Genomic DNA, 26480 nt, shown 5'->3' with positions numbered 1-26480 from the left:
AATGGTGTCTCTAGCAACTACATATCAGTTAGCTTCACTTTGATACCAGGAAAGATTCTAGAACAATTAACTAAACAATCAGTTTGTGAACACTTAGAAAAAATGCTGTGACTACTAAGAGCCAGCATGGATTGCTCAAAACTAGTCATATCAGATTAAGCTTATTTCTCTCTTTTGGATACAGCTATAGCAAGGGTAAGCAACAGCAGAGGGGATGGGGACCATGCCCTTCAACAACCCTGCATAATTGCTCCTGGCACGACTTTAGCATGATCATGTAACCTGTGGTACTGGAAATTGGCTAAAATATGGCTCATTTTTAAAGGTATTTTCAGGGATCGCATTGTAGGAGGCCATGCAACATAAATTACATTTCTATAGTTCACAATTAAGGTGTGTGTGTGTGTGTGTGTGTGTGTGTGTGTGTGTGTGTATTTAAGGCAGATTTTCGGGGGGGAATCGGGCAGCTTCTGGAGGCTCTTTCAGGCCAGGAAATAGTCCCTGACTCCCCTTTACCTACTTCTCAGTTACAAGCTTGGTAGATCAGGGGAATGGTGTGGACATAGTTTATCTTTATACCAATAAGGGTTTCAACAAATGTCCCCGAATAATATTCTTGTAGATAAGCTTGTAAAATATGTACTATATGAAACTACCCTTGTGTGGATTTGTAGCTGGCGGAGGGAGTAAATCAACAAAATGTACCTGGGAACGGTTCTGTGGAGTCAAGCATATGGGCAAGAAAGAGCAGCCCAAAGTTGCTTCTTCTGCATGGCACAGCACCAAGCAACACTGCTGGGTATTTTTTTTTTAATTTCCTGCCACCATCCATACGCACCATCACAGAAACACACTACTGGCAACTTCCTGCTGCCTAGATGCCATCCCTTTGGATGGCTGCCCCCTTTGATCACTCACACGGTCTCACTTGTGACCTCCAGCAGGACAGGGGATTGGACCAGAGGTATGCCCAGTAAAATACTTGCAATGCACAATCATGCACCCCCAACATGCCCTTTCATTCCCTCCACCCCAGGTCTTGGACTGTCTGGTTTGTGTATTTTGTAACATATAGCCACTAGAGGTGTCACACTTTCCATTTTTTTGCATTGCCACCCTGACCACTGGGTCCATCCTTTTTAAATGTGCACTTGCACTGATGCATTTATACGTTGCTTTAAGGTTAGAGTTACCATGGAGATCTCCTTTGGAACCAGTCTCGTGTTAGGGCATTTATATGCAGGGCAAAGAGCAGACTTTCCCCATTCCTTCTTGTTCCAGCTTTTTCTGGCCAGACACACTCTCCGCCTGCTTCCTGATACTCTGGGGGCATGTGTCGTCTGCATGGTCTGTCCCCAAAGTAGCCAGAAGCCATTCTTTCCTGCCTGCCTGTTTTAGGACAAATCCAAGTTAGTTCAGAAAATTAGAATGCAAAGGGATCTTGTAGCACTTTTGAGACTAACTGAAAGAAACTGATGAGGAGGAAGTAAACTCAAGTCTGTGAAACCTCATGCTAGCAGCTTCTTTCTTTCAGTTAGCCTCAAAGGTGCTACAAGATCCCTTTGCATACTGATTTTCCAGACTAACGTGGCTATGTCTTTGAACAACATGCAGGGAGGGTTTTTTTTAATATTCTTTGAGATTTTAAGATAATTTGAGCACAAGAAAGATGACAGGATGTTCCTTAAGAGCTTTGCATTTAGTTACATCTGAGTCGCTCAGACTGTTATAAATCTTATACAAATAGCTGTTACTTGCTTTTGGCTGGAAAGCATTATTTTGACTTGCATTTTCATAAGCCTGAGTGGGTAGTTTAAAAAAATTTTTTTTAAATGAAATGTAGATTTTTACAAATGAAAAAGTACGTATCTCTTGAACAACAACATATTTTGTAAAAGCTGTCATATGTCCCCAATTGCCATGAAGCTGTAGCTCAAGGCAAAGCTGGAAGTAGTATTGGGTAAGGAAGTAAATCTTCATTAATTCCATTCTCACATGCAAGGATGAATAATTTCAAACACACATGCCCACGTCCAGCCAAATGATGAGAATTTTGCATATTTTTCAATGTGTGTTTTGGTTTTTGTCTGTTTGCAAACGAGGACTTTTAAAATGACATTTTTATTTGCATCTTATGCAAACCCCAGTGTTTTTATTTATTTATTTATTTATTTATTTTGCATAAAACCAATAGTTTTGTGCAGGAAAAAAATGGGATTTCAGATTTCACTCAGTAAATGAAGGTGTGAGGAGGAAATGATTCTGATTGTTACAGCCTCAGTCGCTGGCAGAAGGAGGCTGGAAACATCCTTCTCCTGCACCGTGAGTGGCAGAAGAAAAGATCGACTTCCATCACTCCAACCTTCATCACACCAGCAATCGGCCTCCAAAGTCCATGTAGCTGGTAGCTATTAATGGTGGGGGGCACTTACAACTGTGGCAATAGTGAATACATAATCACACAATTATGTATTCACACATAGTGAATATATAATCTTGCTGAATACAGAGCAGTTATGAATCTAGAGTCCGGAATACCAGCCCACATCTCTAATTACAATTATTTCCCTGTTATTTTTAGAACAGATCAACCAAACCAGGTAAGTCAAGGAGCAAATGTCAAATATGGATTCCCCCTCACCCACCCTCCAAAATAACTTGGCATTTCACGGTTGATGTTAAAACAGAGAGCATAGGGGTACTAATGATTAGCCAAAACTTTTTTTGAGATTACACCAGCGGGTTAAGAAGTAAAAAAGGACAGGGGAAATTATGTAATAACAAGTTGGAAAAAAACCCTCTCCTCACTGACAGGTTAGTTTTCTATGAGTAGGAAAACGGGGAGTATATCAGGGACCATTCATTAATGGAATTCATCACTGGCATTCTGGAGAGGTCCAGGATGTGTAGGTTCACCTTGAGACAGTACCGTAAGATTAGTATTCTTTTTATATAAATGAGGCATAAAGAAACAGAGATGGATATAATTTCAATGTAGAGTGATACACAAGGAGGAGGAAAAGCCCACAGTAATTAAGCATAGGCCAAAACTGTGCAAAAGGGCAAAGGATGTATGGTTAAGTAAGTGGGCATTGCTGGTGTTTTTCATTTCCTGAGTTAATAAACCTCGTTGGCACATTAGGGGGGAACAGCATGCAGAGCTGGTTAAGGCCAGTCTGTGGGGAACATGTGCACGCTGAGAATCAGCAACAACATCTTTAAGGTTTCATAATGATTCCCCTTATCAGCAAAGCTAATTAAACAGGCAGAAATGCCATTTCGGTTCAGAGGGTTAGCTGCTCAGCATTACATCAAACACATGTCCAGAACGTTTAAACTCCAGGAGAACTGACACGTTTGGATCATAAAAATCAGTGGAAACAACAAATGCGTTTTAGAATCCCCCCCTCCCTTGGGACTGCAACATTCACCAATTTGGGCAGGCTTCTAACCAGGGCTGGCCCTAACCTTAGGCAAAGTGCGGCAACCACTTCAGGCATTAGATGTTAGAGCCAGTTGCAGTAGCTTTTTAGCCATTTCTCTTGAACTCCCATTCTCTTCTATCAAAGGGCAAGGTTTTTTTGTGCCACGTGGTCCATCTTGCATACCCTAAACTATACTCATCCCTCCACATTAGCGGCTTTGACTTTTGCAGATTTGATTATTCACAGATATTATTAATATGTTCTCTCTCTGAATATCTAGGTCCTCCAGCGCAATGCTATGCTCAACTTTAACCAAAAGGGGCACTGAAGGACCTAGAGATTCCAAGAGAGAACACTCCACTAGGCATTTGTAGCTCCCCCAGTGCTCCTCACATCATGTATTAGCCCACCGCTCTGTCCTTGTTATCTTTTTTTGGTGTGTTTTTAATAGATATTTTAATTTCCAATTTTAATTGTAACATATTTAATCCTGTTTTAAGGGGGGGAATTTGGGACATAATGTTGTGAATGTGGATATTTTAATGTGTCATGAGCCGCTTTGATTGTCTCGTCACAGAAAAGCGGGATAAAAATAAAAGTTTTATTTATTTATTATTTATGCTGTCAACAGGCAGCTTGGAGGCACACACACACAGGAGATCAACACTTTCTCTAGAGAATTAGAGAATTCCATTGTTGTTTCAGAAAAAGCCCTCTCTTAAACAAGATCCCATTGTAATTCTAATTATATTTTCAACCCGCTACTTCCACCTGCGTCTAATCTGCATTGCAGAAATAATGCAGTTGACACCACTTCAACTGTCCTGGCTCAATTCTATGGAATTCTGGCATCTGTGGTTTGTTGTAGCAGCAGGGATCCCTGACAAAGAAAGTTAAATATCTCATAAAATTAAAAGCCACAGAATTCAATAGCATTACACCGTGGCAGTTAAAGTCGTGTCAAACAGCACCATTTCTGCAGTGCAGTTCAGACCCTAGTCTTATAACATTTATGTTTTTTTACTGTCACCCTCCCCCATTAGATCTATATTTTGCCTCTCCACTCTAACCTATTCCTAATTAGCTAAATCCACATGGCATTTCCAGATTCCTTGGTCGATGTGGAAAGCCACCATGGTCTAGTGGTCTGAATGTTGGACTAAGCCTCTGGAATATCAGGATGTGAATCTCCACTTAGCTATGGAAACACACTGGATGACCATAGGCAAGCCACATGGTCTCGGTCTCAGAGCTAGGTAATGGCAAGCCTCTATGAACAAATCTTGCCAAGATAAACCTGTGACATGTTTGCCTCTGGGTTGCCATAAATTGGAAACACAACAACAAAAGTAGCCTGTATGACATCAAACTGACAAGTGCTTGCTTTCTCACAGAAACTGGACAACAAATATTCTGAGAACTATGATCCCTGAGCAGCTGGATTGTCCATATGCATTCAGGTGATTGTTATCAGAGGCTTCACTGCTTCCTGAAGCATAATGCTATGAAAGCTCTCTTAAAAAACTGAAATCTGAAATGAACCAGAAAAAGGACCGGTTCCTAAGAAAACAATATTTTTAGTTCTACAGTACTTTCCCATATACTGTAAAGATCAGCATGGTGTTCCATTAGGCCAATGGCAAAGTATTCTATCAGTCAGAATTCTCGGTACACAATGAGGCAAAATTAAGCCAGTTTTTTTAGGTGAGAGGGGGTATAAAATGTCCCTAGTCCTTAAATAATTAGAGTTACCCCATTATAATTCTTCGCTAGTGCATGTCTATTTGCATTTTTTTAAAAAGTATTGTTTCTGGAAAGTATCCAGATGCTAATTTTAGCAGACATTTGCTGGAAGGGAAAAGCAGATTTAGGGAAAGTAGCCAGCAAGAATGCTTCTCCGTGTGTCTGCACATTGGAGGGCCTGGTGGTATGATACAGAAGAAAAGCGGCTAAACATTACATATTAGTTTATTTCTGTCTTGGGGTTGCTAGATTTCAGGGCTTGACCCTGAACCCAAGACCTTAGACCCTCTTCTCTAGTTCTCAGAGCAACGAGGAAAAATCTCAAGATGAGAGCACTGTTTTGAAAATAAATAATTTGCTCTTTACATAGATTTGGTTTAATTGGAAAGATATATTTATTTGAATGATGTATTATGTGTATCATGCCTAACAACATCACTGGAAGCTGCCCCTTGTAACATCAACCTTATAATGTCACTAGGATCTCATCACCTGTGACATCAGAAGAGATCCTCCCTGGGATTCAAGTTCTGGTCAGGAAATTTCAGGGCCTCCGGTAGTCCTGATTTGACATGATGGTTATGCTTATTTTTTTATTATTGTTATGCTTATTTTTAAAGTTACATTTTGTGTTGGGGCACTGTAGTATTAAATGTTGAGGCTGTAAGGAAAAATGTCATGGAATGCATTTCTCTGTCTCTTTATGAGCAACATTTTAGCCAAAGAATTCATTAATTAGTTAACTAAACTTTAATTATCACACTATTAAATGAATTGTTCTATGAGTTTCTCTAAAAAGATTATCTTTAAAAATACACTACCTTATAATATTTTGGAATCTTAATTCCATACTTTTCCATGAGAGTTTGGAGGTTAGAATATCAAAACTAAGATTTCATTTGATTTCACTTTTGGGGGAGCAGAAATACCTCCCCCAATACATACACGCATGCATCCTGAATATTGCATACAATAGAATTGGATATCCCAAAATATAAAATGTTGTCTGAAAACAAGTGATTCCTCAAGCTACAAATCAAGTATGGTATTTTCTTTTCTGGAAGCCCTTTGGACCAAGATCTAGAGAGAGAGAGAAAATATCTCTTGCAGTTTTAATTCCTCAAAGCTACTGATTCCCTTGCAGTGCTACTAACATCATGGATAGGGGAAGATTTAGCCCTTCCACAATTCCTTACCATTTGCCAACCTTGTCGGCAGCTGATGAACTCCAAAACCTGGATAACCAAGCTTCTTTACCCCTGGCTTCAATGGACATTTTTTTCCTCCAAACAACTTTTAAAAATATTAGCACAGAGCTACAGTTTTATAATGTCTAATGAGTAATGCTACAGACTAGGGATATATACAGTTAACCTGAGTTACTACCATAACTAAACTTAGCCAATTTCAATTTCAGCAAGCAAAGTTTTGAGAACTAGTGTGGTGTAACAATTTGAGAATTAGAGTATGACTCTGGAAACCAAAGTCTGAATTCCCCTGGAGCCATGGAAACCCACTGAGTGGCCTTGGGCAAATCAAACTCTTTCAGGCTCAGAGGAAGGCAAAGGCAACCATGATAGGTTTGCCTTAGGTTCACCATACATCAGAAATGACCTGAAGGCACACAACAACAGCACTGAATAAAAAACGAACTAAACATTTTGGAAGACAGAAAATAAATTTTAAATTCAATATTGCCTCCCAGGTAAGTTTCCTGGAATGAGACTGACACAAAAACTATCCAATAGTTTAAGTTAGAAAGGACAGAGAAGAACAAGAAACATGATGACTAACATCCAATGATCCCATCTGATAGTTGTGTTGTGATGTGATTAGATTTTGCCACAACTTGGCACACCGAAACATGGGTTGGCAATCACAGAGAGGGTACTGTGGAAGGATAGTAGTAATGGGTATTCTTGATCTGATCTTCCTGCTGCTGCTAATTTTGTGTGCAGAGTGCCTGGTATATTTTTCTTCCCCCAAATATACCCTCACACCAAACTCATTATTCTGTACATTTATACTCTGGATATTATTCTTTCCTTATTGTGTGCCACTCATTGATTTCCATTTTAATTTTCTTCATGTCCTTCATGATAGGTTTGAGGACATTCCTTTCTCTTCTGATTTGTTTCTTTCCTTGACATCTGGCATTCCTGGAGTGACAGCAGATGGCATGGAGGTCAGTGGAGGCAGTAGACCCCACTCTGGATTTCAGCCTGAGGATCTGCTCAAGGTGCTGAGCCTATTTGGGAGATAGGTTTTACTCCCTAGAAAGCTCCTTTAAAGATCAGACTGGAACCCAGAGCAGATCTGCTGTCCCACTGATATGTAAGCCAACACTACACTCAGGGCTGGGGATCTCTGAGCTGCAGAGTAGTTTGGAATGAGTGGAACACGGCCAAAGATCCTTATAAATGCCAGAGGTACAGCCTGGTTGGATCTTCTTTCCTGCTTTTCTCTCTTGCCTGCTAATTGCTGATTTCCATGAAAGAGAGTGGCAACTGTGCCCTCCCCTACACACATACAGCTGCTGCCCAACTGACTGAAAAGATGTTTATGGCAACACATTGTATATACCCACCTCAAAGAGAAAGGGGTTTTGACCAAACGCTGCTGCCTTCGCCTGTTCCAATATCTGAGGGGGAAGAACAGTATGTTCATGTGCTGTTCTTGGTCTCTCAAAGAGAGAGGGGCCGGCCAGTGAGATATCTGCCCCCCCATGCTGATGCAGACAGCCTGAAGAAGAAAGGCTGGGCATTGTGACCTCATACTGATGGCACTCGATAGAAGGCTGGCAGATCTTGTGCCTTTAAGATGGTACTTTTTTTGCTATTGTCTGCCTTCAAGTTGTTTCTGACTTGTGGTGACCCTAAGATGAGTCTATCATGGAGTTTTCTTGGCAAAATTTGTTCAGAGGAGGTTTGCCACTGCTTTCCCCTGAGGCTGAGAGCATGATTTGCCTAAGGTTACCCAGTGAGTTTCCATGGTCAAGTTGGGAACTGAACCCTGGTTTCCAGAGTCGTAGTCCAACACTTAGACCATTTTGGCATGCTGGCAGCTGTACAGCTCTTTATATATATAATGTAATGGGAGTGGGGGTGGAAATGCAAAGCAGATTATTAGAAGTAGTTCCTAAAGAAATGGTTTAACCCCTTTGCTCTTAAACAGCACAGTGTATTCCTAAATCCCAGCAATATATTCCTGGAGAAAGGCAAGAAATATATACAGTGGGTTCTTAGTATCCATGGGGTATGGTTCTAGGACCCACTGTGAATAGTAAAATCTATGGATGCTTAAGTCTCATTATATACATTTTCAATGGTATAGTAAAATGGTGTCCCTTTTAGAAAATGGCAAAATTAAGGTTTGATTTTGGATTTTTTAAAAAAATATTATAAGCCATGAATGGTGGAATCCATGGATAAAAAACATCCATGAATACAGAGGGCCAACTGAATTTTTCTTAGTTCTTGATCAAGTTCTTGCCAGCAATCAAATGACAGAATTGTGAAAACCTTACAATTGACTGGAATACAGTCTATTCTTTCTGTTCAGTGGTGCTCCTACACAAACAGGTGATAGTACTACACTTTCTTCAGTAGTACAAATTATAGTAGTTAAATAGTAAGTGCAGTTGTGTGTGTGTATCCACACATATATGCATGCTCATATATTCATAAAAATACCACATGAAAGTAAGACTACAACACCCACAGCAAGGGCAAAATCAAACATGAAAAATGGAAGAGCAAAGTCATAAAAATAATAGATTAGACTTTACAGCAATGGAGCCAGAGCCCAAACAAGAACAAATTAAATTAAAGGGGAAACACACCATACCCTCCAACACTTCACAACTGAAAACTGGAACATGTATCGCTGAGCAACATCAAAAGAGTGTGGTCAGATAACAAAACAACAAAACTTATTAACAAGAAAGAACAAAAAACTACTGTTTTAAACAGCAAAATCTTGCAATTTCTGTATTAAGTTTAGGAAAACCTTTAAAAAGGAGGGAACCCAAGTCAATAAACATAGTATTTTCTCTTTGAGTATGCATACACACAGAATGATTAATAGTAAATATATTATTATATAATATATTATCTAAGATCAAAATGCCTTTATCAGACCTACTCAGAATACAGATTTCTCTAGATCCATCATATGAACTCTGTGTTCACACCAACCTCCTTCTGCCCAGTGCACATTATAGATCAGGTCAAATCCTAGCTTGCCCACAAAAGGTGGTGGTGAAGAATCTGTTGGTCTGCCCAACAGAGAGACTGAGAAAGCAGCTGGTGCACAGGTCAGGGAGTGCTATAACTGAAAGAGGAAGTCTTCCCAGAAAGCTAATCTTAACTGGTAAGGCTCTCTGCTTTGCCTGCATTTTGGGAGATGTGTTCATTCCTTTTGCAATATTGAAGTCATGCAGCACAAGATGTTCTGTTCCTAAATTAGGAGAGGCTGCAGAAGCAAACTTCTGCAGTTTCTCCTAATTTGCCTACTGGGAAGGGCAAGACTCAGTCCCATCATCCCTTGCCACTGTTGCTGAGTTAACTGAGTACAAACTACTTTTCCACGCTGAACATAGTTTGTAGCAATTGAAGTGAGCCAGGGGGAAAGTGGGAGAAAGAAAGAAACCAGGATATTTTAAAAGAAAGTAGGACAAAAGAAGATTACCTAGGGCCATTTCTGCCAAACTGGGACAGTGGGAGGATATCACACACTAAACCTAAATGAAGTGACTCAGACTCAAGGTAGACTCAAGTCACCTCAACGACTTGACTCAGACTTGACGCGGCAATAAATGATGCACTGACTTGTCTCAACTTGAGAACTGTATATTTTTAGTGACCAACTTGTTGGCCTAACCCTAACCTCATCCAGGAACAGCAAATGTGTTAGGCAATGTCCCTGCTGCACAATGCTGGAGCCTTCGAAAGCATTTTAAAAGTTTTAGAAGGATCCTTCTGTCTCAAACCCATTGTGTAAGATATTTGCTGCTCCCCTCCGAGATTTTTTTTACCTAACTTCATGCATGTTTTCTTGATTTTTTAGTTATTGAACTCCACCTTGCCCCCCGCACACCACAGTCTCCTTTTTTTGTTGTTGTTGTTAAAGGTGGCTCCCAGACTTGAGACTTGAAAGTATCTTGCAAGAACTTGAGACTTGATAGTGGGGACTTGGGACTTGATTTGAGACTTGGATTAAAAGATTTGAATACATCACTGTGTAAAGACACCAAAAGCCTATTGAAAGAAAATCAGCTTTGCCTGGCAACTAAAAGATGGCAAGGTGATGCATGGCAGATATTCCAGCAGGGGCAGTCTCACAGTCAGGGTGCAACCACAAGAAATAGGGCCTCCTAATCTACAACTCCTTTTTTCTATATGAAATATGTAAAAGGCTGGTCTGAATGTTCCAATAAGCAGAAAGCATAAAATGATATTACAGTTAGTTTTTGTGGGTTTTTCGAGCTATGTGGCCATGTTCTAGACGAGTTTCTTCCTGACGTTTCACCAGCATCTGTGGCTGGCAACTTCAGAGAATGCTTGCCTGGAAAGGAGTTGGGTGACCTGGAAAGGCAGGAGTGATTTCCACATAGCCTGAAACCCCCCAAAAAACGATGGATGCTGGCCATGAAAGCCTTCGACTGCACATATTACAATTAATTTCTATAATTTCTAGGAGAATCATCCTAACTTGGTTAATTTTACTTGTGTAGTACTTGCTAGAGTACTGGATGAAAACTTGGGAGATCCAGATCCAGGTCCAGGTTCCTACTGAGCCACTCTGCTCACTGCAGGATCTTGGAGCAGTCATTCTCTCCCTCGACCATATCTATCTCATCTATCTCACAATGTTCCTGTAAGGATGAAGCAGAGAGCTATGAACAAACAAAAATAATAAAGTGTAGAGAAGAGAAACCATGGAGAGATATAAATGAAATTAATAAGATAAGATAAGAGTAAAATCTTCCCACTTCCCATCTGCTTCTCATCAGTTGTCCAAAGTGATGCCATCTGGGTGCAGATCCACCTTGGCTTATCTGATGCAAGGATGTTTCTATTATCAGTAACTGTTTAGTTAACTGCCAATACCTATGTAATTGCTGCTGTCAATTGTTTCTGCATTTAATTCTGCTCACTGTCTGCAATCCAAACCCAACCATGTGTACCATATGTGAGCACGTGTGTGCATGCACCCATGTGCAACCACAATGCATACACATGAAGGTCTGGATAACAATTTATGCATCTGACAAAGTGGGTTTCAGTCCATTGAAGTTCATACTAGAACTCTTTTGTTAGTCTTTAGAATGTACACAAGCCTTTGTTATCTTTATCAAGAACCCATCTTTGGCTGCAATGGAAAGTTCCAGTAGAAACCCCTAGAGTGAGCTCTCACATTACGAGTCTCTTCATGCTTTGCCTTTTATAAATGTAACTCCTATAATGAAAATGATTCTGCTTAAAGTGCTAATGATTTATATTTTCTGCTTGTGTTTAAATCCTACCCCTCACCTCCAAAACCACACTCATGTCACATCAGTATTATTAGAAAAGGTACATATACTGGTAGGATGAGCAAATCTATCAATTTTACTTTCTCTCACATCTGAATTTTGCAAATTTTGTAAATAATGACACAAGAAATAATCAGAAACAATATTCTTATCCATCCATATATGTGAGCTTTGGATCTACAAACTCTTATGAATTCTTACGAGCTAATTAAAAGCATAAGCCACATATATAAAAAAAATCAACATTCTTAACAAAAGCTAGATACTAACCAACTTGCTTGTATCTCACAAAGCACTCCTGTAATGGTTCAATGCCAAGCAGGGCTGGCCAAAGACTTTTTACTGCCTGCAGTGAAGAATAAGATGATGTCTCTTCCCACTTTCCAAGTACAGAAGCTGACTAGGTTGCCAAGTGAGTCTTACTTCCTTACTGGCAATGGAGTAGCATCCTTCTCCACACCTCAGAAAAGCAGAGTAACAGTGGATCAGGACAGACCATGTGGCACACACAATCCTCCGCCTTCCAAAAGAAGGGAGAAGCAGTGGGGCTCAGAGGAAAGTTAGCAGAATGTCATTATTTGGCCTTTGCAACTGCCTCTTGAGACAGTTCCCTCAATCAGCCTAATGGCCTTACTACCAAGGTTTTTTTTGTTGTTGTTGTTGGCCTAATGGATGTTAAGCACAGTCCTAGGCCAGTAACAACAGACAGATCTAGATTTGTCCATGATTCAGATCCTTCACTGGAAGGCCAGATTGCCTGAATGGTGAGGAGGAATTCTTAAAGGCAGGTTAGTTTGGCCCACCAGCTATGGTAATTCCTAGCCCAGTATAACTGAGTCATGCTCTGATAATTTCCCAATTAAACAACTGTAGGGTTATTCAGATGGTGAAAATAATCCAGGTAGAATCTGGGTTGAATCTTTGTTGTTCATATGCATTTTAAATGCGTCCGAGTAAGTTTCTTTTGGGGGGATGCCAAAAACCCCCACTTAACCTGGGACAATCGATCTCAGGTATTTTTCCAAGTTTTTCTAAAAGATTCACATCATCGATGTGTGAATAACCTATGCAAATAGACTCTGCACGCCTTTGTTAAGTGTAATGTTAGAGCATCCAATGAATATACAGAGGTGTAAATGTTTACTATACATATAACCAATGAAATGTGATTTGTAGTTTTTGGGTTCAAAGTGCTATAAAAGCTTGGTTCACTTTGAAATCTGGGCTCCAGAAATTTGGAAGTTTTTTCCTCTGGAGAAGCTGCAGCTAAATAAACTATGGGCCGAAACAGACAGGCCAAAATAAAGCTGCTTTGGGTCACTTTGGAAGTATTCTGTTTAAATGCTGCATGTGTCCTAACATGCCAGAAGCCTAAGGACTAGAGCACAGCTTTAGTGCAGCTTCTGTATTTCAGCAATATGTGATTTAATTATGTGTTTTCATCTACAATGATTAGCTGACCAGAGCTCTTATGAGGAACTCCAATCCATTCCAATTAATCATTAAAGCAGTAAGTTTTCTGAACTAATATTGATGTGATCATAATATTCCAGATGAAACAGCTACGTGAATAGTTTATTGTGTACCTAAATCAGTAATCAACATGTCCTGGGGAAAAACAGACTTTGAAGTTTGTCTGGAAATGTATTCCACCTAGAAAACCAAACAAAATGCCATTTAATAATCCTGAAAATATCAATTGGACTGCATAATTGGATTCCAAAGATCTGACTTCCTCCCACATCCTTCCTATGGCACATGGTGTAATGGTACACAACAAGAGACCTACTGATAGGCATCACCTCAAGGACAGAGGTAATCAGAAGAAGATTAGGAATGGGGAGAGGGGCTAGAAAAGATCCTAAAATGCAAATATATACAACTGAGCACAAAAATTAGAATCATACATGCCATTGTATTCCCTACTACCATGTCTGGATGTGAAACCTGGACAGTTAAGGAATAAGAGATTAAGAAAATGAATTCATTTAGGATGTGGTGCTGGAGAAGAGTGCTGAGGATTCTGTGGACAGCCAAAAAGACAAACAAATGATTCCTAGAGCAGATCAAGCCAGAAATCTCCCTAGAAGCCAAGATGTCAAAGCTAAGGCTGTTATACTTTGGACACATCATGGAAGACACAAGTCACTGAAAAAAACTAATAATGCTAGGAAAAGTGGAGGGGGTAGAAAGAGGGGAGCTTGCTAGATGGATAGATTCTACAAAGGGGTACATGGGTATGAATTTACAGGAATTAAGCAGATCAGTGGAGGACAGGGAGTCTTGGAGATGTCTCATCCACAGGGTTGCCATGGGTCGAGATCAACTCAAGGGTGGTTAACAACAAAAGCGGGTAACAGGAAGATCCTTCCTCCACTGAAGATTCAGTTTGTGGAAGATGCTTCTGTCTAATTTTCAGGGATTCTCTCTCAGTTTATCCTCATTCTGCAGGACTACCTGGCTTGCCATCTGTGTAGCATTTTGGAGGCTCTGCAATAGGGAGCAGCGTATGGCAAATTCACCTTTTGCAATCCCAGTTAAATAACCAAGGGCCTGAAAGGAGCAAAGATTGTCAATAAAGGGAGGAAACAAACAGGCAGCAAGGGGTGGCTTGATGCAGCCCCTCCTGAAGAAGGTTTGAGGTCCTGTCAAACACATGCCACAACCCCAATCTACTTTGAAGCTGGCTGAAAAAGGAGCAGCAAAAAGCTGCCTTTTCCTGCTGTGCCGTCGCCCCATGGTGGCTTCAAGCCACTCCAGTGGTGTGCAGCATGTAAATGCCATGCCGCCGAAGCAATTTGAAGCTGCCTATGTCTGGGCAGCACCTTAACGCAGCACTCTGAAGCCATCCTAATGGTGCCCAAAGTCAATTAACATAACATTGAGGAGGCACACAACAACCCTGCAAACAAAAAAATTGGGGGAGGGAATGCTTATCAAATATAAGGAAACAGATTTTCCATGGTCACGCCACTCTCCATCTCCTATTGTCTCCCTTAGCCTATGACAGAGCTAGAGAATCTATGGAAACTCTAGATGTTGTAACTGTAATTCCCATCTTCCCTGTTTGTTGATCATGCTGTCTGGAGATGGTGATGACTAGATTCCAATACCACCTGGAGGACCTGATTCCCTACCCTTGTCCTATGAGACTGCTACAACAGCTTCCCAAGAAAGTGATGCAATAACTGCTACTTTAAGGTTGCCAGCACAGAAACACTTCCAATGAAGTGCCTATGAATACCTAACCTTGTACCAAGTGAGAAAGTTTTGGATTTAGTTCTAAAGAACTCTCTGTAGATGGAAACTGTTCAGTACACTTTCCTATATAAGCTTTTGGTTTTTCTTTTCTCCATGTAGAAAAGAGATGCTTTCATGTAGAACTGGGATGCAATGCAAACGTTAGCCTTGCCCTAGAAGAAAGTTCAGTTTTTCTGTGTGCTTTCATCAGAGACAGAAAGAGAAAATTGAAAACATTGAGTTGTATCCCCAGGTGCTTCAAAAGCTAGGCAGACATCCATTCAGGTTCATAGAGCTAGCCCAATTTATGCCAGCAGAGAATCTACTCCATTAAGTTGCTTTAATGCTTTCAGCATACAAGAGCGTAGGACGATAGAAAGCTTCGAATGCTTGGGAGGGCTGGTGGGGTGTATGGGAAATGATAGCCATTATGAAGGTCAGATGTGGTTCCTTTGTGACAGGCATTATTCATTTGGAAATTGCTTTAAGAAATGGTCAAGTCCTCAGCAGGGGAGCAGCCTTCTCCCATCCCAATAGCCTTTATCTTCCAGTATTCTCGGTACAAAATCCTGCATTGATTTTCATCAGGGGAACAAAGAGAGAATACTCAGCAAGACATTTGAGTTCTAAAGAAATACTACACATTAGCACAGTCAAGAAATGGCAGTGGGAACACATTTGGCATTTTATTTATTGTGTTCTCATCCATTCCAGAAGGGAGAAAGGTACATTCTATGTAGAACACATATTTTTCTCCCTTTGGGGAAATATACACCTCTGCTCTTTAACTGAGAACCATTAGTTGATATTGAACAAGTGTGCCAAGGTTAGTGCTGGAGACTCCTCTTTGAGTTCCCCTAGATGTGCTCTTCCTTTTCCTGAATCCTGTGGCTGCTCACCTCACCTGTTTCTTTAGCCCAGGAAAATGAAGAAATAAAGAGCATCAGAACCAAAGTAAGACAGGGGAACAGCAGCAGTTTGCTTGACAGACAGCTCTCCTTCTGAGGACACTTTGCCAAGGGTCCCTTGGTTGCTTCATAAGTCTTGAAGAAGGCAGTTGGATATGACATAGTACTGTATTCAGCATGGAAATAGTGCAATACCAAAGTTGAAGAGCCATTGGTCTTAATAGTTTATGTCTGTTTCCTCTAATATTGTTTGCTGGTGGTGCTGTAGCTTTCCAGGGATTGAGAAAGGGCCTTGCCTGGAGAGGCCAGAAATTTCAACCTGGGACCTTCTGCATACCACGAGCATGTTCAGTTAACTCAGCTACAGACTTCCCCCTAATGTACATACTGTATAGCGAGATTGCAGAAGTCAATAGTCCCTCCATTTCAGACAAACTCTGTACTAATATGCGTAGAGTTTAAAAATGTTTTACAAATCTCCAACAGTGTGTGATGTAAACAATTTTTCTCAGCACAAATCAAATCAAAGTTGTATTTCAAATAGTGAAATCACCAAATACTATCTAGGATGATGTGTTTGTTCTCTATCCCCACGCTGCTCCTTAGAGTGAGACAGAAGCATGGAGTAGTTCTAGCTCAAAGCTTGAGTAGGCAGGAGCTACACAAAGGCACCCCTGCTATACAAGCACATGCCCAACTCCACATTCTAGAAGTTATGACAAAGACAACAGGCACATTCTTAGCTAGGCTGAATTAAGGAGCATATCAGCTTTGATGTTCTGACAAGAAATGTCATACTTCTATCTCCTAGCATGCCAAGCTAAGATAAACTGTGAGACTTACTGTTCTTACACATAAAATAACCCTTGCATACTCTTTGCAATTATCACCACTTTATCACACCACAAAACCTGGACGTGGGTGGGTAGGACAACCCAGAAAAAGAGAAATTTCCCAATCATTTAACTTGAGTGTACTTTTTCTCCAAAAGAATTATCAGTATTTTGAAAAATCAGCACACACCAATAATGCAGTGGTATAATTCATGTACCCGTGAACAACTGTATATAAAACAGCATATGAGAGATCATTTCCTGTCCTGTTATTTGTGGTTTGGGGTCAAGCTGCAGGTGCATGGAAACTTCTTCCCAAGCAATGTTTTGTCATTTAAAGATAGAATGCTTGAAAACCAAAAGCTGCTTTAGCAGGAAGAACTGGATTTGTTCACTCTGGCACACCAAGAATAAATCTTAGTTTGAGGTGGCGGGGTGGGGGGAAAGAAAGAAATGATATATATTTTCCTTCATTGGTTCTTTCTCAGGTCTCAGTAAACTCTTTCTGTTTGGGAATTATTACATGGCATTCAAGGAAGAACTTTGACCAAATAAAACATTCAAAATACTGTATCAACGAAATACAATTAGGACTCCATCTGAACTGTGGAAATAATGCAGTTTGACACCGCTTTAACTGCCTTGGCTCAATGCTATGGAATCCCATGGTTTATAATTTGTTGTGTCATCAGACCTCTCTGACCAAGAAGGATAAATATCTCACAAAACTACAAAGCCCAGTATTCCATAGCACTGAGCCATAGCAGTTACAGTGGTGTCAACCTGGATTATTTCTGCAGTGCAGATGCAGCCTCAGCTAGACACAGAAATTCCTGCCAACCTTATTATGCCAGTCAGGATCTCAGAAGTAAATATTCCCCTGCCATGCTCTCTGAGGAAAGGAAGGGTGTCTCTCTCCAACTAGAAAGAGGAGACTAGAGGACACTGGGCTGCTTTATCATACGATGTAACTGAGCCCACGTTTCTCCTTTTTTTCTCAGGCAATCTCATATATTTTTCTTTTCTCCCTGCTTCACCACTACTCTGACAAGAAAGGAAGACTGCTTTGCAGAATTTTTTTCAAATATTCTCTTTCTTCTTTTATGATGGCCACCATTCCTCTCTCTCTTTCACACATACATACTAATGCATTCATACAGAAAATGTTTTAGAATGATGCCAGGTAAAAGACACTGTGGAGGATGCAAAGTGGCATCCTCACAATTGCCATTGTTGTCATTTGCAGCAGTTGCCAAAAAAGAAGAAAGGAGGCAAACCAAGAAAGGAAATTGTACTTCTATCACTGCTCATGGTCAGACCAAAACCTGGGGAACATTAGGGAGTTTATCAGACAAGGGAAATTGGAAGTATAATCCAATGGCAATCCAAACGCAATCATGGGATTTAACGTTATTGTGTGATAGACTACCACACACAATTTTGGGCAATGGCAAACTATTTTCGGGCAATGGGAAGTCAGTTCGAACGCAATTCGAATTCACGTAAATTTGCTGAACTAACGAATTCACATGAAGTGAGTTCTGGCCCCACTTTCTTTTCATTCAAAATTAAGAGAAATTCCTCACATGTGCTAAACTTCAAGGAGAATTTCTTCTCCTTACCACAGAAGAAATTCTGTGAAAATTGCCGCTCACTTTTCTCTACCCAAACTGAGTGGAGACTTTGAAGAGATTATATGTGCACAGGAAGTATTGCCATGGTGTTTTGTACATTTGCAAGAATTTGCATGTCCTTCTATGGACATGCAATCTCAATGTAGCAGTTGGGGAGAAAACAGTGGAGGGGAAGAGCAGGAATAAAAAGATGAAACATGAGTCAATGGGAGCGAAAGTGTATAGATGTGGTTATAGATACTTAGGCTTCACTTTGGTTAGAGGTGGTGACTAATATTTATTTACTGTATTTTAGTTTAGATTATTGACTCATATCTCATTTTTCATAGAATCATAGAGCTAGAAGAGACCACAAGGGCCATCCAGTCCAACCCCCTGCCATGCAGGAACTCACAATCAAAGCATCCCTGACAGATGGCCATCTAGCCTCTGTTTAAAGATTGCCAAGGAGGGAGACTCCACCACACTCTGAGTAGGGTTGCCATATTCCACTTCTTAATATCTGGGCATCTAATTTGCATATTATGAAAATATTCTAATCATGCAAACCACTCTAATTTACAGTCTAATTATGCAAATTCAGCACATCAATGGTTGCATTTTTTCCTTCCGCTATGTTTAACCATTTAATCATACCATTTTAAAAGTTAGAACTGATTGATAGAAACAGTACAGTCCAATATTTAAAATGCTAGACTTGGAACAGAGAGATCCAAACCCCAAAGGCGAACCTATCATAGGGTTTTCTTGACAGGTTTCTTCAGAGAGGAGTTGCCATTACCATCCTCTGAAGCTAGTCCTAGAAAAACCAGTGGATTTTGCTACTGAGTCAACCTATCTAGGATTGTGGTGTATGTATTCATTTGCTCATTTGGGAGGGAGGGAAGCAGTGTGAAAAGCCAGATGACAGATCAGATCCTGAAGCAAACACACCGTTCTTGTCTCTATCCCCTTCTCTTTAAGGCTTAAGTGTTTTCAGGATTCTCTCCTCTTCCCCCCCCCCCCCCCATCCTTAATCCCAGCATGCTTCCCACCAACCCCACTCCCCATCTCTGGCTGCTTATTCCTCCTGCAAAATCCCAAACACCATCCGATAAATTAAGCCATTTGAACTGGAAACAATACATCTGCTTATACTGTGCAGAGAACTGGATATTTTATATTTACGCCTCTTTTTTTCCTTTTCCTTTTTTCCCTTCTTCCCTCTCCATCCTTCCTGTCTCACCTGCCTTTATTTATTTTTAACCCCTTCTCTCTCTCTCTCTCTTGCATCCACTGTCCCATGTCCTGTTTTCTGCAAACAAGGTTGTTCCATCCTCAATATGACATGCCTTCAAATAGTTAAACAGGGCTATCATATCACCTCTTAACCATTTTTTCTCCAGAGTAAGCATACCCAGCTCCCCAAGTTGTTCTTCACAGGGCTTAGTTTCTAGATCCTTCACCATTTTAGTCACCCTCCTTTGGACACACTTCAGCTAGTCAACATCCTTTTTCAATTGTGGTGCCCAAAAATGGACACAGTATTGCAGGTGAAGTCTGACCAAAGCAGAATACAGAGGCACTATTCCTTCCCTTGATCTAGACACTATACTTCTATTGATGCAGCTAAGAATTGCATTGGCCTTTCTAACTGCCGCACCACACTGTTGACTCCTGTTCAACTTGTGGTCGACTAGGACTCCTGGATCCCTTCCACATGTAGTCTCATTAAACCAGGTGTCCCCCATCCTATATCTATGCATTTCATTTTTCTGCCCTACCATACATTTGTCTGTGCTGAAATTCATTTTGTTAGCTTTGGCCCAGCTTTCTAATCTACTATGGTCATTTTCAGTTTTGATCCTCATTTCTGGGATGTTAGGTACTCCAAATTTGATAAGCATGCCTTCTATTCTTTTGTCCAAGTCATTGATAATTTTACTAGTTATTTATGTCACAACTCTTAGCAGTGGTATAGGGGAATAATTTTATGGGTAACATTAGTGCAAAAAAAAAAAAGCATTACTAAGGATTCTGTATAGTATGAAATGGGAAGAAGGGAGGTGACACCATGAGTGACCACACTGGGTGACACCAACTCCAGGGATGCCACTGCTTCATCTACCAAGCTGGTAATTTTGTCAAAAAAAAAAAAGGAAAAAAAAGGTCAGATTAGTCTGGCAGGACTTGTTTCTCAGAAACCCATGTTGACTTTTTGTGATTATGGCACTGTCTTCTAAATGTTCACAGACTCTTTATTTAATGATCTGCTCCAGAATCTTTCCTGGTATTGATGTCAGACTGACTGGACGATATTTGTTGGGATCCTCTTTTTTTCCCTTTTTGAAGAAGGGGACAATGTTTGCCCTCCTACAGTCTGCTGGGACCTCACCTGTTGTCCAGGAGTTCTAAAATATTATTGCAAATGGCTCAGAGATTCCCCCCACCCCATTTCTTATGCATGTTCTGTTTAAAACCTAACTCAGTTGAAAGTTCCTTATTCATCCATCCTGGTTTCTTGAGACACCTCCCATTTTTTCTCCTCACTGGAATTGTTTGAAATTATGCCTTCAATATCTCCCATTTGAGAAACTCCTGTCCATCCTGAATTCGCTTCTCTTATCGTATTCCTGACGACAGAATCACCCTCAATATTGCCCTAAGTTTATTGAAATCAGCTCTCCTAAAATCTAGAATGCATGTCTGACTATGCCTGGCTGCTCCTTTTCACCGTATAACAAACTCCAGGAGGACATGATCATTCTCACCTAAGGATCCCATCACTTGCACCCTATTTACCAGGTCATCCCTGTTGCTTAAGATCAAATCTAAAATAGCTGATCCTCTTGTTGCCACCTTTTTGCCAATGAAATTGTCTTCAAGGAAAGTGATGAATTTGTTAGACCTTAAAGTTTTGGCTGAGTTTGACTTCCAGCAAATATCAGGCTGGTTGAAGTCACCTATCATTACTCCCACAATGACATCTCTGTTGTTTCTCTCTCCTTTCATTTTTATCCAAATGCTCTCCACCTGGCTTCCAGGATTTAAATCCTGGATGTCTTCACAGGTGTAAACATACCTGACATATAGTGCTATTCCTCCCCCTTTCCTGGCCTATTTATCTTAAAAAGGTTACACCCATCTACTCCTACATCCCACCAGGTGTCAGTTATTCTTTCTCTCAGTACAGGGACTGAAGGCAGCACTGAACTAAAAGGTTAAACCAACAGCTGCACAAGTGAGTTCTGAAAAGCAATTTGATGGAGAAAACTTTGGTATGGAGTATCAATGGCTGCATGTGCTATAAATGGTTGCATGTAGTGCATTGAGCCATTTGTCTGAAGGCAGACATCATCTTTGCACATATTGGGTCATACAGCTACTCTGTCCAATTTCTTCATCAGTCTGCAAACATTTTAAATCCCAAAATTAATAAATGTGTTCCCCAACACATGCATTTTGTTTTCATAATTCGCTCACATACACATTTATTTCCCCAATATATCATGACTTCAAACTGACATATCCATTTTTGCACACCAGTTTGTCTAATACACACATTTTCTACATAGTCTTTGAGCAGAGAATTGCATTGTAAAACCTAGGCTTGCTTTGTTTCAAATCACACAGAAATCAAGAAAAGTGTCTGGCTTGCTTAAAAATGTAGAACAGATGAAATTCTCTCCCTCCTCAACAGCTGCTATTTGGTACAACTGGAAGCAAGAATTCCAGACCAGCTGGCAGACAGCAGTATAGTGCTCCTTATTTTCAGCACACTATGTCCTTCTGAATCCATGTTCCCTACATTTGCTGCTATTTATACGTTTAGTGTGGATGTAGGTTCTACTTTACAGAGGATGCTCCTCTATTCCAGATGCAGACTTTCAATTCAAGAGAGTCTTAAAATCACATGAAAGGCGAGGGCGAGAAAGACTCCTTCCCCATGAACAAAATGCTGTACTAACTAAGCAACTTAAAGTTCAGTCCCAAATGGCAGCTAGTGGTTTCCATGTCAGTGGAGTTGTTAATCTATTCCTGGTATTTATTTATTTATTTATTTATTTATTTATTTATTAATATATTTATTGGGATTTGTATCCTGCCTTTCTCCCAAAATGGGACGCAAGGCAGCTCAAATTTGAATTTTAAAAGGGTTATCCAAGGTGCCAAGTCTATTCCCATAATACGTTCAGCATTTTGAATACTCCTTTAAAGATCACACTAAGACCTGGGGTAAATTCATCATACTATTGACATGAAAACTGCCAGCTACCCCTGCTTTATGGAAAGGCTGTTGAAGGATAGCCCTTAATCTGAACCCCCACACTGCTTGAAAGATGCCTGATTAGAGTCCAGTTTAAAGGGGGGGGGGGACATAAGAAAGGAGTGTAGGAGGCCTTGAAGCCATGCATCAACAGTGAGTACTTGGACAGCAGATGCTGCAGGCACCTGGACACAGTCCTCCCCACTGTGATAGAGAGGTATTGTATTTCTGTTGTTATGACATACACAGCTGCCTTCCTCTCATACATAATTTCTTTTCAGACACTTATATACTAACATTCTTAGTGAATGTTTCACTAGTAAATATATGCAGAGAGGGAGAAGATGCATGGCTTAGCATATGTTAACTCCAAGGTTAATTGACCATGGTACCAAGGTCAGCTGAAGTTCTATCAAGGCTTGTACAGTTGTACAACAAGCAAGTAATTCTGCACAGCAGTCCCTCTGCTTGTCCCCATGACAAGGCAACCCAGGGTGATCTGTCTGTCAAGGCCCAGAAGACAAATACCTTGCCAATACTGTTGTCCTGTGGAGCAACTGAAATGTTTTAAATGCCCAATTTAAATGCTTTCTAGATAAGACTGTGCTAACAATGATATTATATTTCATCCATTGGGAGGGGGACCAGACATGCTCCACTTTGGTTAGCCTTGCATTTGATTCCCCCCCCCCCCCGGCAGTATTATAAAATTGCCAGATTGGTACTAAAAAGAAGAAGGCTTTTTTGACATTTTTTAACATTTCAGATTAAACCTAGTATACTATATGGCTTGATTTACAACTAAATATTGGCCAAAAATAATCTCTGATGCCATCCTGTCAACTCCCCGCCTCCCTGCTCATTTTTGTAAGACTGGAAATCTTGCTAAGAAGTATACATAGGATAGAGCACTGCTTTTCTCAGGTATAGTTTTTCATGCTCCTGGGCAAACTTGTCAAAATAGTTCTCTAGCAAATAGCTTGGAGATTTCCCAGAGTTACTCATGGTTAGATTCAAGGCCAGGTCCCCACTACATGAGGTAAAGTTTCTATCTCTCATGGAAAAGCAGGTGGGGAGGGCTTAGTTGAACCCCCCCAAGTACATGCATACTATTGAAAGTGTCTCTGCCACCTTTGCCTCATTGGGGCATTGGCATGGGTGCTGCAGCGGGGCCCATTAGTCCTGCTGTCCTGGTGGTGACAAATACCACAGTGAGTTGCCAAGGCTCCCCAAATCAGTTTGCTCATGGAGGGGGCATATTCCAGTGAGTGTTCAGGAGGACTTCCAGAGCTCTCCCAAAAATAAGAAACAGTACTGCTCCCCAGAGCTCCAAATACCAAGTTTTTAGAGTTTGGGAGCCTTTCCTCAGAGTGAAGCAGTGAGAAGTGACTGGGGAAACCACTCCTGCACATATCAGTAAAATATTCTGGGTTGAGTTTGGCATTCTCTTATGCTATATACTGAGGTCCAATGGAGTGAGTGAATGTGTATGTGTGTGAAAGAGAAAGAGCGAGAGAGATGTATCTTGTATTCCTTTACCACTCCTAAATCCTGAAATTATTTGCTAGTACAGTTCACCCTCCATATCCACAGATTTCTTATCCATGGATTCAACCATCCACAGCTTGAAAATCTTTTAAAAATTATAAATTCCAAAAAGCCTACCTTGATTTTCCCTTTTTATATAAGGGACACCATTCATGGATTTTGGTATACATGCCATGGGGTGGGGGTGGTGGTCTTGGAATCAAATCCCAATGAATACCAAAGGTCCACTGTATTTTAGCTTCCTTCCAAGGAGGGAGAAAAACCTCTGCTGTTTTTCAAATACTGTAACCTGCAGTTTCTCACATACAGAGTTGATGTAGTATTAAAAAGTTACAGAAGCAAACACATAAAAAAATCTGAAAAAGATATATTTGTTTTTTCAGTGGAAAATGGGAAAGGGGGGGGGGGAGACCTCATAAGCCAACCAAAGGTGTTTGGTTTTTTTTTTTACTGGAGCAGAGCAGCAAGACCCCATCCTTCACAAAGAGAAAGCAAGTATTGGTGGAGTTATTTTGACTTCTGAGGTAGAAAATCTTACATATCCTTCTCTACTCCCTCCCCGACATAAGAGAAACTGAAGAATGAATTACCGTATATACTCGACTATAAGTTGACCTGTATAAGTTGAGGGCAAGTTTTGGGGCTAAAATTAAGAATTGTGCTATGACCCGTAGATAAGTCGAGGGTAAAATTTAGGGGCATCTAGCAAAGATCTAAAGGATGAAGCAAAGCAAAGCAATGTCAAAGAACCTATAAAATTCCATCAGATATAACTCTTTGTGCTTACTCTTAAGACTGGATGGATGAGAGAGTAGAGGGGGTCAGTGCTTCACATATTATTTAAAGAATACTCTTGCTTTTCACCAGGAGATGGTTCCTTCTTTTAAATAAGTTAAGATCATAGAATCATAGAATCGTAGAGTTGGAAGAGACCACTAGGGCCATCCAGTCCAACCCCCTGCCATGCAGGAAATCCAAATCAAAGCATACCTGACAGATGGCCATCCAGCCTCTGTTTAAAGACCTCCAAGGAAGGAGACTCTATCACCCTCCGAGGGAGTGCATTCCACTGTCGAACAGCCCTTACTGTCAGGAAGTTCTTCCTAATGTTCAGGTGGAATCTCTTTTCCTGTAGCTTGCATCCATTGTTCCGGGTCCTGTTCTCTGGAGCAGCAGAAAACAAGCTTGCTCCCTCCTCAATATGACATCCCTTCAAATATTTAAACAGGGCGATCATATCACCTCTTAACCTTCTTTTCTCCAGGCTAAACATCCCCAGCTCCGTAAGTCGTTCCTCATAGGGCATGGTTTCCAGACCATTCACCATTTTTGTCGCCCTCCTTTGGACACGCTCCAGTTTCTCAATACAGTACATTGACCTGTGGATAAGTCGAGTCAGGTTTTTTTGGGTCAATTTTTTGACCTAAATTTCTAGACTTATACATGAGTATATACAGTAAGTAACACACAGTTTGCTGCTCTGATGGTGCAGTGGTTAAATGTCTGTACTGCAGCCACAATGTTGTGAATTTGAACCCTTAGAGCTCCAGATTGATTCAGCCTTTTATAGGCTGGTAAAATGAGAACCCATCTTGTCGGGTCAATTGTCTTTGGCTAACACATTGTAAACTGCCTAGAGAGTGCTTAGTACAAATTTGTGAAGCGGTGTAGAAATGTAAAGTGCTATTGATATTGCTCTTTGTTGACATTCCAAATCATGTGCCAGAAGTAGTCACCTCATTCTGTGAAATCATAGAACTAGTCCTGCCTTTTAAGGCACCATTCTGTCTTTAAGCAACTGAAACCATCATAAACACATATTTTTGCCTAGTTTCATGACATTATAATCAACCATGCTATCTGAATTGTCTGATAAAGATGGGGATGGGTGGGATATAATCCAGGGCTGGATTAAGACCGTTAGAGGCCCTAAGCATTTAAAAGAATATAGTGCACCTACAGTATATCTAATTCAAAATATAATCAACAATAAACCATAAAATAAAACATTCTTTTTTGAAATGGACCAAAATCTATGATAAGCTGGAAAATAATGTATATTTTTGTATACTTCCACTTTATGTATATTTTGAAAAGTTTTCTCCTGTATTTTCTAATTGGTCAGATCCACAAAACTAATACCCCCCCCCACACACACAAAACCCAAAGAAAAGTTATCCCCCAAATTATCACCAAAGTCTTTAAAAACTTCCAGATTTTGAAAAAACAAAAGCCATCTGGCAACACTGTACTGTACTCTCAGTGGACAAATGAACAGGACGATCAACATGACCAAGACAATAACAATCACATGAGCTTCAGTGGAGTGTGTGACAGTTTACCAGTTACCCGATTCTAATTTTGTTGT

General features: G+C 40.4%; 1 protein-coding gene across 5 annotated transcripts in view; it reads right to left on the bottom strand.

The window, feature by feature from the left end:
* Window positions 1-26480, bottom strand: part of PDE1A (phosphodiesterase 1A) — a 205461-nt gene that overhangs the window by 61815 nt on the left and 117166 nt on the right. Inside the window, exon 1 of one of the 5 annotated variants that reach the window (XM_042445750.1) lies at window positions 7756-7869. The exons of 3 other annotated variants lie outside the window; for them this stretch is intronic. In XM_042445750.1, the coding sequence (XP_042301684.1) occupies window positions 7756-7835 (80 nt within the window). In that variant the 5' untranslated portion in view covers window positions 7836-7869. Of the gene's footprint in view, window positions 1-705; window positions 726-7755; window positions 7870-26480 lie in introns of those variants that run through there. One more of the 5 variants, XM_042445753.1, reaches the window with a different exon arrangement.

The sequence above is a fragment of the Sceloporus undulatus genome, chromosome 1, assembly GCF_019175285.1.
Source record: "Sceloporus undulatus isolate JIND9_A2432 ecotype Alabama chromosome 1, SceUnd_v1.1, whole genome shotgun sequence".
NCBI lineage: Eukaryota > Metazoa > Chordata > Lepidosauria > Squamata > Phrynosomatidae > Sceloporus > Sceloporus undulatus.
The sequence above is the reverse complement of the archived record's forward strand: the minus strand, read 5'-3'. Positions and strand labels throughout refer to the sequence as shown.